The sequence below is a fragment of the Anomaloglossus baeobatrachus genome, chromosome 11 (genome assembly GCF_048569485.1).
Source record: "Anomaloglossus baeobatrachus isolate aAnoBae1 chromosome 11, aAnoBae1.hap1, whole genome shotgun sequence".
In the NCBI taxonomy this organism is placed as follows: Eukaryota; Metazoa; Chordata; class Amphibia; order Anura; family Aromobatidae; genus Anomaloglossus; species Anomaloglossus baeobatrachus.
Genome location: NC_134363.1, coordinates 51,867,823 through 51,882,185, shown reverse-complemented (window position 1 = coordinate 51,882,185; position 14,363 = coordinate 51,867,823). Strand labels below are relative to the sequence as shown.

Sequence of the window (14,363 nt, the reverse complement as noted above, 5' to 3'; positions counted from 1 at the left end):
GGGTGTTCAGTACTGGTAACTAGTGATGAGCGGGCACTACCATGCTCGGGTGCTCAGTACTCGTAACTAGTGATGAGCGGGCACTACCATGCTCGGGTGCTCAGTATTCGTAACTAATCATGAGAGGGCACTACCATGCTCGGGTGCTCGGTACTGGTAACTAGTGATGAGCGGGCACTACCATGCTCGGGTGTTCAGTACTGGTAACTAGTGATGAGCGGACACTACCATGCTCGGGTGTTCAGTACTGGTAACTAGTGATGAGCGGGCACTACCATGCTCAGGTGTTCAGTACTGGTAACTAGTGATGAGCGGACACTACCATGCTCGGGTGTTCAGTACTGGTAACTAGTGATGAGCGGGCACTACCATGCTCGGGTGCTCAGTACTGGTAACTAGTGATGAGCGGGCACTACTATGCTCGGGTGTTCAGTACTGGTAACTAGTGATGAGCGGGCACTACTATGCTCGGGTGTTCAGTACTGGTAACTAGTGATGAGCGGGCACTACCATGCTCGGTACTCGTAACAAGCAGTTGTATGCTCGGATAAGCGCAACTTGAATAACCAAGTCAATGGAAAGATTTCCCAGAAAAATGCTATAGTCCCCCTTTGACTTCTATTATACTCGGTTGCTCAAGTCCCTCTCATCCAACTTCTTGTTACGAGTACTCAGCACCCGAGCATGGTAGTGCCCGCTCATCACTAGTTACGAGTACTGAGCACCTGAGCATGGTAGAGCTCGCTCATCACTAGTTACGAGTACTGAGCACCCGAGCATGGTAGTGCCCGTTCATCACTAGTTACGAGTACTGAGCACCTGAGCATGGTAGTGCTCGCTCATCACTAGTTACGAGTACTGAGCACCCGAGCATGGTAGTGCTCGCTCATCACTAGTTACGAGTACTGAGCACCTGAGCATGGTAGTGCCCGCTCATCACTAGTTACGAGTACTGAGCACCCGAGCATGGTAGTGCCCGTTCATCACTAGTTACGAGTACAGAGCACCTGAGCATGGTAGTGCCCGCTCATCACTAGTTACGAGTACTGAGCACCTGAGCATGGTAGAGCTCGCTCATCACTAGTTACGAGTACTGAGCACCCGAGCATGGTAGTGCCCGTTCATCACTAGTTACGAGTACTGAGCACCTGAGCATGGTAGTGCTCGCTCATCACTAGTTACGAGTACTGAGCACCCGAGCATGGTAGTGCTCGCTCATCACTAGTTACGAGTACTGAGCACCTGAGCATGGTAGTGCCCGCTCATCACTAGTTACGAGTACTGAGCACCCGAGCATGGTAGTGCCCGTTCATCACTAGTTACGAGTACAGAGCACCTGAGCATGGTAGTGCCCGCTCATCACTAGTTACGAGTACTGAGCACCAGAGCATGGTAGTGCTCGCTCATCACTAGTTACGAGTACTGAGCACCCGAGCATGGTAGTGCCCGTTCATCACTAGTTACGAGTACTGAGCACCTGAGCATGGTAGTGCTCGCTCATCACTAGTTACGAGTACTGAGCACCCGAGCATGGTAGTGCCCGTTCATCACTAGTTACGAGTACAGAGCACCTGAGCATGGTAGTGCCCGCTCATCACTAGTTACGAGTACTGAGCACCAGAGCATGGTAGTGCTCGCTCATCACTAGTTACGAGTACTGAGCACCCGAGCATGGTAGTGCCCGTTCATCACTAGTTACGAGTACTGAGCACCTGAGCATGGTAGTGCTCGCTCATCACTAGTTACGAGTACTGAGCACCCGAGCATGGTAGTGCCCGTTCATCACTAGTTACGAGTACCGTGCACCTGAGCATGGTAGTGCCCGCTGATCACTAGTTACGGGTACTGAACACCCGAGCATGGTAGTGCCCGCTCATCACTAGTTACGAGTACAGAGCACCTGAGCATGGTAGTATAACTAGTGATGAGCGTGCACTACCATGCTCGAGTGCTCGGTACTTGTAACCAGTGATGAGCAAGCAAATACCGAGCACCCGAGCATGGTAGTGCTCACTCATCACTAGTTACGAGTACTGAGCACCCGAGCATGGTAGTGCCCGCTCATCACTAGTTACGGGTACTGAACACCCGAGCATGGTAGTGCTCGCTCATCACTAGTGACAAGTACTGAGCACCTGAGCATGGTAGTGCCCACTCATCACTAGTTACGAGTACCGTGCACCTGAGCATGGTAGTGCCCGCTCATCACTAGTTACGAGTACAGAGCACCTGAGCATGGTAGTATAACTAGTGATGAGCGTGCACTACCATGCTCGAGTGCTCGGTACTTATAACCAGTGATGAGCAAGCAAATACCGAGCACCCGAGCATGGTAGTGCCCACTCATCACTAGTTACTAGTACCGAGCAACCGAGCATGGTAGTGCTCGCTCATAATTAGTGACAAGTATCAAGCACCTAAGCATGGTAGTGCTCACTCATCACTAGTTACGGGTACTGAGCACCCGAGCATGGTAGTGCCCGCTCATCACTAGTTACGGGTACTGAACACCCGAGCATGGTAGTGCCCGCTCATCACTAGTTGCGAGTACTGAGCACCCGCGCATGGTAGTGCCCGCTCATCACTAGTTGCGAGTACTGAGCACCCGAGCATGGTAGTGCCCGCTCATCACTAGTTACGAGTACAGAGCACCCGAGCATGGTAGTGCCCGCTCATCACTAGTTACGAGTACTGAGCACCCGAGCATGGTAGTGCCCGCTCATCACTAGTTACGAGTACTGAGCACCTGAGCATGGTAGTGCCCGCTCATCACTAGTTGCGAGTACTGAGCACCCGAGCATGGTAGTGCCCGCTCATCACTAGTTACGAGTACTGAGCACCCGAGCATGGTAGTGCCCGCTCATCACTAGTTACGAGTACAGAGCACCCGAGCATGGTAGTGCCCGCTCATCACTAGTTACCAGTACTGAGCACCCGAACATGGTAGTGCCCGCTCATCACTAGTTGCGAGTACTGAGCACCCGAGCATGGTAGTGCCTGCTCATCACTAGTTACGAGTACAGAGCACCCGAGCATGGTAGTGCCCGCTCATCACTAGTTGCGAGTACTGAGCACCCGAACATGGTAGTGCCCGCTCATCACTAGTTGCGAGTACTGAGCACCCGAGCATGGTAGTGCCCGCTCATCACTAGTTACGGGTACTGAACACCCGAGCATGGTAGTGCCCGCTCATCACTAGTTACGGGTACTGAACACCCGAGCATGGTAGTGCCCGCTCATCACTAGTTGCGAGTACAGAGCACCTGAGCATGGTAGTGCCCGCTCATCACTAGTTACGGGTACTGAACACCCGAGCATGGTAGTGCTCGCTCATCACTAGTGACAAGTACCAAGCACCCGAGGATGGTAGTGCTCACTCATTATTAGTTATGGCTTTTGTCATTCTTGGACAAAATGGAGGAAAAGGAATAGGCTCCCATTTCCTTCATTTGTTTTCACAGTCCTCAATTTCAGGTCTGTAGAAAACACGAGCAGGCTTCATTTACGAAAACAGGCCTTGTTGTCTATAGCAACCAATCAGGGCTCAGACTTCATGTCTAAAACTGCTCTGGAAAAATGAAAGCTGTGCTGTGATTAGTTGCTATGGATTGTGGTAAATAAAGTTTGCTGTGCCAGGAAATTTAATCATTTCTAAACCTGAAATATTAGGAAGGAACCCTCATAAAAATTAGTAATGGCATCAGATGGCAATATGCTGGAAAACACTGGGGAGATGAAACGTGCCCATAGCAACCAATCAGATGCCAGCTCTCTGTTTTTCTAAGAACTTTGTAAAATAAAAGCAATAATCTCATTGGTTGATACAAACAATACATATCCCCAAACACAGATGAAAATGGGCCATAGAACGACCGATGTCGGGCAGATCAAAACACATCTCAGACTTCATCAGCCAATAATGATAATCGGCCCAAAAAAATTCCAGTGTTTTGAACGATAGTTAATCATCAGCCACCGACTATTTGTCAGCCGTATCAGACAACTTTTATGGGGCAGAGACTATGAGCTAGCTGGACCTGTAATCGAATAAACTAAACAGAGACAACAATAACAGGATCCGTCAACAGAAGCTTGCTGTCAGTTTCCATGCGCTATTATACTGGGCAGTGAGCTGGACCTGAAAACGGTATACAGGACATCACCTCAGTGAACATAACAGTAGACTAAACAAAAAAAACAATAATAGGATCCGTCAACAACAGCTTCGTTCGAGGCTTTATTATACTGGGCCGTGAGCTGGATCTGTAAACGGTATACATTACATCACCTCAGTAAACATAACAATAGACTAAACAGCAACAACAATAACAGGATCTGTCAACAGAAGCTTGTTGTTAGTTTCCAACCTCCATTAACCTCTGACTAGTATATTGGCTAGATGGATCTGTAAACGGTATACAGGACAACACTTCATTTAACATAACAATGGACTAAATAGAAATAACAATAACAGGATCCGTCAACATCAGCTTGATAGTTTCTATGCTCTATCATACTGGGCCATGAGCTGGATCTGTAAACGGTATACATTACATCACCTGAGTAAACATAACAATAGACTAAACAGAAACAACAATAACAGGATCTGTCAACAGAAGCTTGTTGTCAGTTTCCATGCTCTAGTATACTGGGCAGAGAGACAAAATTGTAGACGGAATTCAGGACATCACCTCTCTAAGCATAAAAGTAGACTAAACAGAAACAACAATAACAGGATCCATCAACAGAAGCTTGTTGTCAGTTTACCTGATCTATTATACTACGCAGTGAGTGCCGATATTGTAAACGGTATATAGGACAACGGGATATAGGACCTCTGTAAGCATAAAAGTAGACTAAACAGAAATGACATTGGGATCCATCAACAGAAGCTTGTTGTTAGTTTCGAGCTTCTGCCTAGTATATTGGCTAACTGGACCTGTAAATGGTATACAGAACATCACTTCAGTAAACTTAACAAAAGGCTAAACAGAAATAACATTAACAGGATCCGTCAACAGACGTTTATTGTTAGTTTCCAGCCTCCATTATACTAGGCAGACGCTATGAGCTAGGATCTGTAAGCAGTTTACAAGACATCACTTCAGCAAGGAGAAAACACAACAGACTAAACAGAGATCACAATAACAGGATCCATCAACAGCAGCTTGTTTTTGGTTTGCAGGTAGCTACATACTGCACAAGAAAATAGTAAACCCAATGTATAGATTTCCATAATCCATAGTTTTTGCCTTATTTGTGCAGCCACAAACTATTAAAAATCATACAGCAGACCCCAAATGTAGTATATAGCCACTTATATGTGGTTTCGGAGTTTTTCCTATATACTCACACACACAAATATATACACATAGAGATGACTTACCCAGCAATTAAGAGCACTGTCGAAACTGTGGGAAAAAGAAAAATGCAAAAGTCATTTACAATGTTCAGAGGACGGCGCTGGGGACTAACACAAAACTTCCTAACAGTCGATTCATATCTTTATCACAACTTCCTGAAACGGCGTTAACGAATGAGACACAAGATAAAAGTGAGAATATATATATATTACACTATAGCCAGTAACTGTATGTAAAATAAGCTTTTCTACCACTTGATGGAAACGTCCTCTATGTGTAATAAAAGCGTTATTAATCTGGATTCATGTCATAGAGGGGAACGCTTTGATAGAAATGACCGTCTATGAGCCACGGCAGAAAACCAGGTGATTGCCGCCGCGACAACTTAACACATCTGTGATGAAAGCCTGGAGATTGCCGTTGCGACAACTTAAGATGTATGCGATGAAAGCCAGGTGATTGCCACTGTGATAACTTAACACGTCTGTGATGAAAGCAAGTTGATTGCCGCTGCAACAACCTAAGATGTCTGTAATGTAAGCCAGGTGATTGCCGCTGCGACAACTGAAGATATCTGTAATGTAAGCCAGGTGATTGCCACTGCGACAACTGAAGATATCTGTAATGTAAGCCAGGTGATTGCCGCTGCGAAAACTGAAGATGTCTGTGATGAAAGCAAGGTGATTGCCGCTGCGACAAATGAAGATGTCTGTGATGTAAGCCAAGTGATTGCCGCTGCAACAACTTAAGATGTCTGTAATGTAAGCCAGGTGATTGCCGCTGCGACAACTGAAGATGTCTGTAATGTAAGCCAGGTGATTGCCGCTGCGACAACTGAAGATGTCTGTGATGTAAGCCAGGTGATTGCCACTGCGACAAATTAAAACGTCTGTGATGTAAGCCAGGTGATTGCCACTGCGACAAATTAAAACGTCTGTGAGGTAAGCAAGGTGATTGCGGCTGCGACAACTCAAGATGTCTGTGATGAAAGCCAAGTGATTGCCGCTGCAACAACTTAAGAGGTCTGTGATGAAACAACCCCTGTAAAATCTTACATTATGCCACATGCTAATATAATTTAGTAGGGTTTACCTTGGGTCTTCAAACAATAAAGATATGTATAAAGATGTAGCAGTGCTGAATGTGTTGTCAATTGTACATCTGTGAAAGCGGGACACAAATTACAAATGTTTTTTTAGTGGTCCAACTCGTAACAAAACTAATAAAAAGGAGAAAAATAGACATGTTTCCTATTTTTCTTTACATATTCCATCAATTTCAGAAAAAAATATATAAAAATAAAAAAAAATAAACCCCATAAGGGGATATTTGAATATTGTAATTATTTATTTTTATGTATTTATTTATTTTTAAGATAATTTAATATAATTTATAATTTTTACTGTAAATTGTAAAATGTCTTAAGAACCAATTTATGCAAAAGAAAAGTTATTGGTTCCTTTAAAAATACATAAATAAATAAAATATGTATATATACAGTCGTATGAAAAAGTTTGGGCACCCCTATTAATGTTAACCTTTTTTCTTTATAACAATTTGGGTTTTTGCTATTTCAGCTTCATATATCTAATAACTGATGGACTGAGTAATATTTCTGGATTGAAATGAGGTTTATTGTACTAACAGAAAATGTGCAATCCGCATTTAAACAAAATTTGACCGGTGCAAAAGTATGGGCACCTCAACATAAAAGTGACATTAATATTTTGTAGATCCTCCTTTTGCAAAAATCACATCCTCTAGTCGCTTCCTGTAGTTTTTAATGAGTTCCTGGATCCTGGATGAAGGTATGTTTGACCATTTCTGTTTACAAAACAATTCCAGTTCAGTTAAGTTTGATGGTCGCCGAGCATGGACAGCCGCTTCACATCATCCCACAGATGTTCAATGATATTCAGGTCTGGGGACTGGGATGGCCATTCCAGAACATTGTAATTGTTCCTCTGCATGAATGCCTGAGTAGATTTGGAGCGGTGTTTTGGATCATTGTCTTGCTGAAATATCCATCCCCTGCGTAACTTCAACTTCGTCACTGATTCTTGCACATTATTGTCAAGAGTCTGCTGATACTGAGTTGAATCCATGCAACCCTCAACTTTAGCAAGATTCCCGGTGCCGGCATTGGCCACACAGCCCCAAAGCATGATGGAACCTCCACCAAATTTTACTGTGGGCAGCAAGTGCTTTTCTTGTAATGCCGTGTTTTTTTGCCTCCATGCATAACGCCTTTTTGTATGATCAAACAACTCAATCTTTGTTTCATCAGTCCACAGGACCTTCTTCCAAAATGTAACTGGCTTGTCCAAATGTGCTTTTGCATACCTCAGGCGACTCTGTTTGTGGCGTGGTTGCAGAAACGGCTTCTTTTGCATCACTCTCCCATACAGCTTCTCCTTGTGCAACGTGCGCTGTATTGTTGACCGATGCACATTGACACCATCTGCAGCAAGATGATGCTGCAGGTCTTTGGAGGTGGTATGTGGATCGTCCTTGACTGTTCTCACCATTCTTCTCTGCCTTTCTGATATTTTTCTTGGCCTGCCACTTCTGGGCTTAACAAGAACTGTACCTGTGTTCTTCCATTTCCTTACTATGTTCCTCACAGTGGAAACTGACAGTTTAAATCTCTGACAACTTTTTGTCTCCTTCCCCTGAACAACTATGTTGAATAATCTTTGTTTTCAGATCATTTGAGAGTTGTTTTGAGGAGCCCATGATGCCACTCTTCATAGGAGATTCAAATAGGAGAACAACTTGCAAGTGGCCACCTTAAATACCTTTTCTCATGATTGGATACACCTGCCTATGAAGTTCAAAGCTCAATGAGGTTACAAAACCAATTTAGTGCTTTAGTAAGTCAGTAAAAAGTAGTTAGGAGTGTTCAAATCAAGAAATTGATAAGGGTGCCCATACTTTTGCACCGGTCAAATTTTGTTTAAATGCGGATTGCACATTTTCTGTTCGTACAATAAACCTCATTTCAATCCAGAAATATTACTCAGTCCATCAGTTATTAAATATATGAAACTGAAATAGCTGCTGCAAAAACCCAAATTGGTATAAAGAAAAAAGGTTAACATTAATAGGGGTGCCCAAACTTTTTCATATGACTGTACATTAGTGGTAGATCCGGCGTTGCCCAGGATAGCTACTGTCTCCCTCAGTCTGTGTCTGTCTGTCTCTTTCCCATGCTTGGGTGCTCAGTACTCGTAACTAGTGATGAGCAGGCACTAACATGCTCGGGTGCTCAGTACTGATAACTAGTGATGAGCGGGCACTACCATGCTCGGGTGCTCAGTACTCGTAACTAGTGATGAGCGGGCACTACCATGCTCGGGTGCTCAGTACACGTAACTAGTGATGAGCGGGCACTACCATGCTCGGGTGCTCTGTACTCGTAACTAGTGATGAGCGAGCACTACCATGCTCGGGTGCTCTGTACTCGTAACTAGTGATGAGCGAGCACTACCATGCTCGGGTGCTCAGTACTCGTAACTAGTGATGAGCGGGCACTACCATGCTCAGGTGCTCTGTACTCGTAACTAGTGATGAGCGAGCACTACCATGCTCGGGTGCTCTGTACTCGTAACTAGTGATGAGTGAGCACTACCATGCTCAGGTGCTCTGTACTCGTAACTAGTGATGAGCGGGCACTACCATGCTCGGGTGCTCAGTACTCGTAACTAGTGATGAGCGGGCACTACCATGCTCAGGTGCTCTGTACTTGTAACTAGTGATGAGCGGGCACTACCATGCTCGGGTGCTCAGTACTCGTAACTAGTGATGAGCGAGCACTACCATGCTCGGGTTCTCGGTACTAGTAACTAGTGATGAGCGGGCACTACCATGCTCAGGTGCTCTGTACTCGTAACTAGTGATGAGCGGGCACTACCATGCTCGGGTGCTCAGTACTCGTAACTAGTGATGAGCGAGCACTACCATGCTCGGGTTCTCGGTACTAGTAACTAGCGATGAGCGGGCACTACCATGCTCAGGTGCTCTGTACTCGTAACTAGTGATGAGCGGGCACTACCATGCTCAGGTGCTCTGTACTTGTAACTAGTGATGAGCGAGCACTACCATGCGCGAGTGCTCAGTACTCGTAACTAGTGATGAGCGGGCACTACCATGCGCGAGTGCTCAGTACTCGTAACTAGTGATGAGCGGGCACTACCATGCTGGTTACAATCCAGTTCTGACCATTTCTCAGCTTTGAAAAACTTTTCTTTTTATCCAAGAAAACTGGATATCTCACCGATGTCAAAAATAGATTCAGCTCAGTGGGGAGGGGGGTCCGAAAAAAAACCCTGACATGTGAATTGAGCCTAACGGAGTAGGAATCTATTGTACTGGATTGTCTTTTTTTTTTGTTACTGGAACATGGCTATTTCCAAGCGCTCTCTGCTGAGGGCTGTAGTTTAGTTTCCCCTTTTCTCAGAATAAAAAGCAATTACACAAGTCAGTATCTCACACATGCATCTCCCCTGCAGTGGACACTGTGGTCAGCAACGCTCACACATATAATATATATATATATATATATATATATATATATATATATATATATATATATATATATATATATATATACACATATACACACACACACACACACACACACACACACACACACACACACACTACAGTCCAAAAGTTTGGACACACCTTCTCATTCAAAGAGTTTTCTTTATTTTCAGGATTCTGAAAATTGTAGATTCACATTGAAGGCATCAAAACTATGAATTAAAACATGTGGTATAAATACTTAAAAAAGTGTGAAACAACTGAAAATATGTCTTATATTCTAGGTTCTTCAAAGTAGCCACCTTTTGCTTTGATTACTGCTTTGCACACTCTTGGCATTCTCTTGATGAGCTTCAAGAGGCAGTCACCGGAAATGGTTTTCCAACAGTCTTGAAGGAGTTCCCAGAGATGCTTAGCACTTGTTGGCCCTTTTACCTTCACTCTGCGGTCCAGCTCACCCCCAAACCATCTCGATTGGGTTCAGGTCTGCTGACTGTGGAGACCAGGTCATCTGGTGTAGCACCCCATCACTCTCCTTCTTAGTCAAATAGCCCTTACACAGCCTGGAGGTGTGTTTGGGGTCATTGTCCTGTTGATAAATAAATGATGGTCCCACTAAACGCAAACCGCATGGAATAGCACGCCGCTGCAAGATGCTGTGGTAGCCATGCTGGTTCTGTATGCCTTCAATTTTTAATAAATCCCCAACAGTGTCACCAGCAAAGCCCCCCAACACCATCACACCTCCTCCTCCATGCTTCACGGTGGGAACCAGCCATGTAGAGTCCATCCGTTCACCTTTTCTACAAAGACACGGTGGTTGGATCCAAAGATCTCAAATTTGTACTCATCAGACCAAAGCACAGATTTCCACTGGTCTAATGTCCATTCCTTGTGTTCTGTAGCCCAAACAAGTCTCTTCTGCTTGTTGCCTGTCCTTAGCAGTGGTTTCCTAGCAGCTATTTTACCATGAAGGCCTGCTGCACAAAGTCTCCTCTTAACAGTTGTTCTAGAGATGAGAAGGTGTGTCCAAACTTTTGGTCTGTAATATATATATATATATATATATATATATATATATAGACATACATATAGATACATATATATAGACATACATATAGATACATATATTTATATATATATACATACACATATACAGTATATATATACACACACGCACACATATAGATATATATATATATATATTTATTTATATATATTTATTTATTACTAGCCCTACAGGAAAGTGCTGCAGTTGCAAAATTAAGGTGCAAGAAGACGACGGAAGAGCGAGACAGGCGCGTCATTTGTGCCGACTTCATGGATCACGGCTCCATCGCCCCCGCAGCGGCGCTCATTCTGTGCATTTTACTGCCCCAAGGGAGACAATTTGCATAACAGGGAAAGGGCGATACTATAAAGGTAACAGAAATATAAATCTGCTTTACTTTAATGTGACACAATGATAAACACAAAAATAATTCACTAACACTACATGATGATGATGGGGCCACACGCCTGCGCCACTTATCAATGTGTCTAAATTTGGCACTGGGTGCACTGGCAAAAATTATCATTCACCATCTTTATCCTTCATAGATATACAGAGCAAAACCACAGCTAAAGTTGGACGACAAAATGTCAAGAGATGCATAGCCCGAAGGCTATAATGTGGCAGAATGATTTCTAACTGCCGAAGAGGTTCTGCAGGGGCCGGGGCGTTCTCCAATTTGTGACCTATATTTTTTGTATACTTACTTAAAGGTATAGGCTGCGTCTGCAACAAAAATACTATACTGGCCACTAGGGGGAGCTAGTGAAGATCTGATTCTGTGCACATTGCACTGTGCAAGTATATACTCTGATGGCACAAGCGGCGGGCATTGGGTTTGGTGTCGGCAACCAACAAACAGACACGACCACTAGTATCTATATATATAATTGCCTTATTCTGTCTGTCTGTCTGTCTGTCTGTCTATCTGTCTGTCTGTCATGCTCCGAAATTGTGTCCTTACGGTGACACAAAGCTGATTGGCCGCTGGGCTCGCCATGGCCCCGCCCCCCCCACACGGATTGGCCTCTCGCCCCGGCTCTCTGCAGGCCCCGCCCCCCTCACGCAATGCACGCTCGCTGTGGCCCAACTGACACGGGGCTCCGATTCCCAGGTGAGTACACACACATCAGATCACACTCACTCTCACACTCACCTCACACATCACATCCACACATCACAACATGCTGGGATATCTCTTGCTTCTACACCGGCTGCGTCAGGATCCCAGCAGCGCCAGACATAACCTTGCGATGCTGGGATCTTAACGGAGGCCGTGAAAGCTGGTAACCATTATACACATCGGGTAACTAAGGTCCCTTAGTTACCCGATGTGTATCATAGTTACCAGTGTACACCGGCTCACACTCACTCTCACATCACATCGCATCCACACATCAAGGTCCTGCAGCTGCAGAACATACATAACATAACAGCACACACACATAACAGCACACACACACACACACACACACACACAAATCAGATCACACTCACTCACATACACACATCACATCGCATCCACATACTCACAACATCCTGGGATATCGCTTGCTTCTCGGCGGCGATACTGTGCTGTGAGCTTCCAGGACCTGACGGAGGATCACATGGCCAGAAGCATGTGATATCCCCGGATGTTGTGAGTATCAGCGCGTATGTGCAATATCGTCAGTGTCTGTGTGTGTGCGTGTATGCGATCGGGTGTGTGTGTGAGTGTATGCGATCGGGTGTGTGTGTGAGTGTATGCGATCGGGTGTGTGTGTGAGTGTATGCGATCGGGTGTGTGTGTGAGTGTATGCGATCGGGTGTGTGTGTGAGTGTATGCGATCGGGTGTGTGTGTGAGTGTATGCGATCGGGTGTGTGTGTGAGTGGATGCGATCGGTTGTGTGTGTGAGTGGATGCGATCGGTTGTGTGGGTGAGTGGATGCGATCGGTTGTGTGGGTGAGTGGATGCGATCGGTTGTGTGGGTGAGTGTCGGCAGAGGAGCACGGCGTGCTGGAGGAGGCTGGGAGCAGAGAGGCTGATCTTGGGGAAGGCTGGGAGGGTGGGGCTGATGCTGAGGGAGGCTGGAAGGAGAGAGGCTGAGCAAACGTGCTCCATCCGCCATACTGCGCACTCCCCATCGTGCTGCATCCCCCATGCTGCGCACTCCCAAACGTGGTCCATCCGCCATGCTGCGCACTCCCAAACGTGGTCCATCCGCCATGCTGCGCACTCCCAAACGTGGTCCATCCGCCATGCTGCGCACTCCCAAACGTGCTCCATCCGCCATGCTGCGCACTCCCAAACGTGCTCCATCCGCCATACTGCGCACTCCCCATCGTGCACCATCCGGCATGCTGCGCACTCCTAAGCGGATGGAGCATGATGGGGGGTGCGCAGCATGGCGGATGGAGCACGTTTGGGAGTGCGCAGCATGGCGGATGGAGCACGTTTGGGAGTGCGCAGCATGACGGATGGAGCACGTTTGGGAGTGCGCAGCATGACGGATGGAGCATGTTTGGGAGTGCGCAGCATGCCGGATGGTGCACGATGGGGAGTGCGCAGTATGGCGGATGGAGCACGTTTAGGAGTGCGCAGTATGGCGGATGGAGCACGTTTCGGAGTGCGCAGCATGGCGGATGGAGCACGTTTGGGAGTGCGCAGCATGGCGGATGGACCACGTTTGGGAGCGCGCAGCATGGCGGATGGAGCACGTTTGGGAGTGCGCAGCATGGCGGATGGAGCACGTTTGGAAGTGCGCAGCATGGCGGATGGAGCACGTTTGGGAGTGCGCAGCATGGCGGATGGAGCACGTTTGGGAGTGCGCAGCATGCCGGATGGTGCACGATGGGGAGTGCGCAGTATGGCGGATGGAGCACGTTTGGGAGTGCGCAGCATGGCGGATGGAGCACGTTTGGGAGTGCGCAGCATGGCGGATGGACCACGTTTGGGAGTGCGCAGCATGGCGGATGGAGCACGTTTGGGAGTGCGCAGCATGGCGGATGGAGCACGTTTGGGAGTGCGCAGCATGGCGGGTGGAGCACGTTTGGGAGTGCGCAGCATGGCGGATGGAGCATGATAGGGGGTGCGCAGCATGGCGGATGGAGCACGTTTGGGAGTGCGCAGCATGGCGGATGGAGCACGTTTGGGAGTGTGCAGCATGGCGGATAGAGCACGATGGGGAGTGCGCAGTATGGCGGATGGAGCACGTTTGGGAGTGCGCAGTATGGCGGATGGAGCACGTTTCGGAGTGCGCAGCATGGCGGATGGAGCACGTTTGGGAGTGCGCAGCATGGCGGATGGACCACGTTTGGGAGCGCGCAGCATGGCGGATGGAGCACGTTTGGGAGTGCGCAGCATGGCGGATGGAGCACGTTTGGAAGTGCGCAGCATGGCGGATGGAGCACGTTTGGGAGTGCG

General features: G+C 46.9%; 1 protein-coding gene across 1 annotated transcript in view; it reads right to left on the bottom strand.

The window, feature by feature from the left end:
- Positions 1-14,363, bottom strand: part of LOC142257002 (transcription factor Spi-B-like) — a 32,973-nt gene that overhangs the window by 13,156 nt on the left and 5,454 nt on the right. The window contains exon 2 of the mRNA XM_075329050.1: positions 5,387-5,411. Coding sequence (XP_075185165.1) covers positions 5,387-5,411 — 25 coding nt within the window. The remainder of the gene's footprint in view (positions 1-5,386; positions 5,412-14,363) is intronic.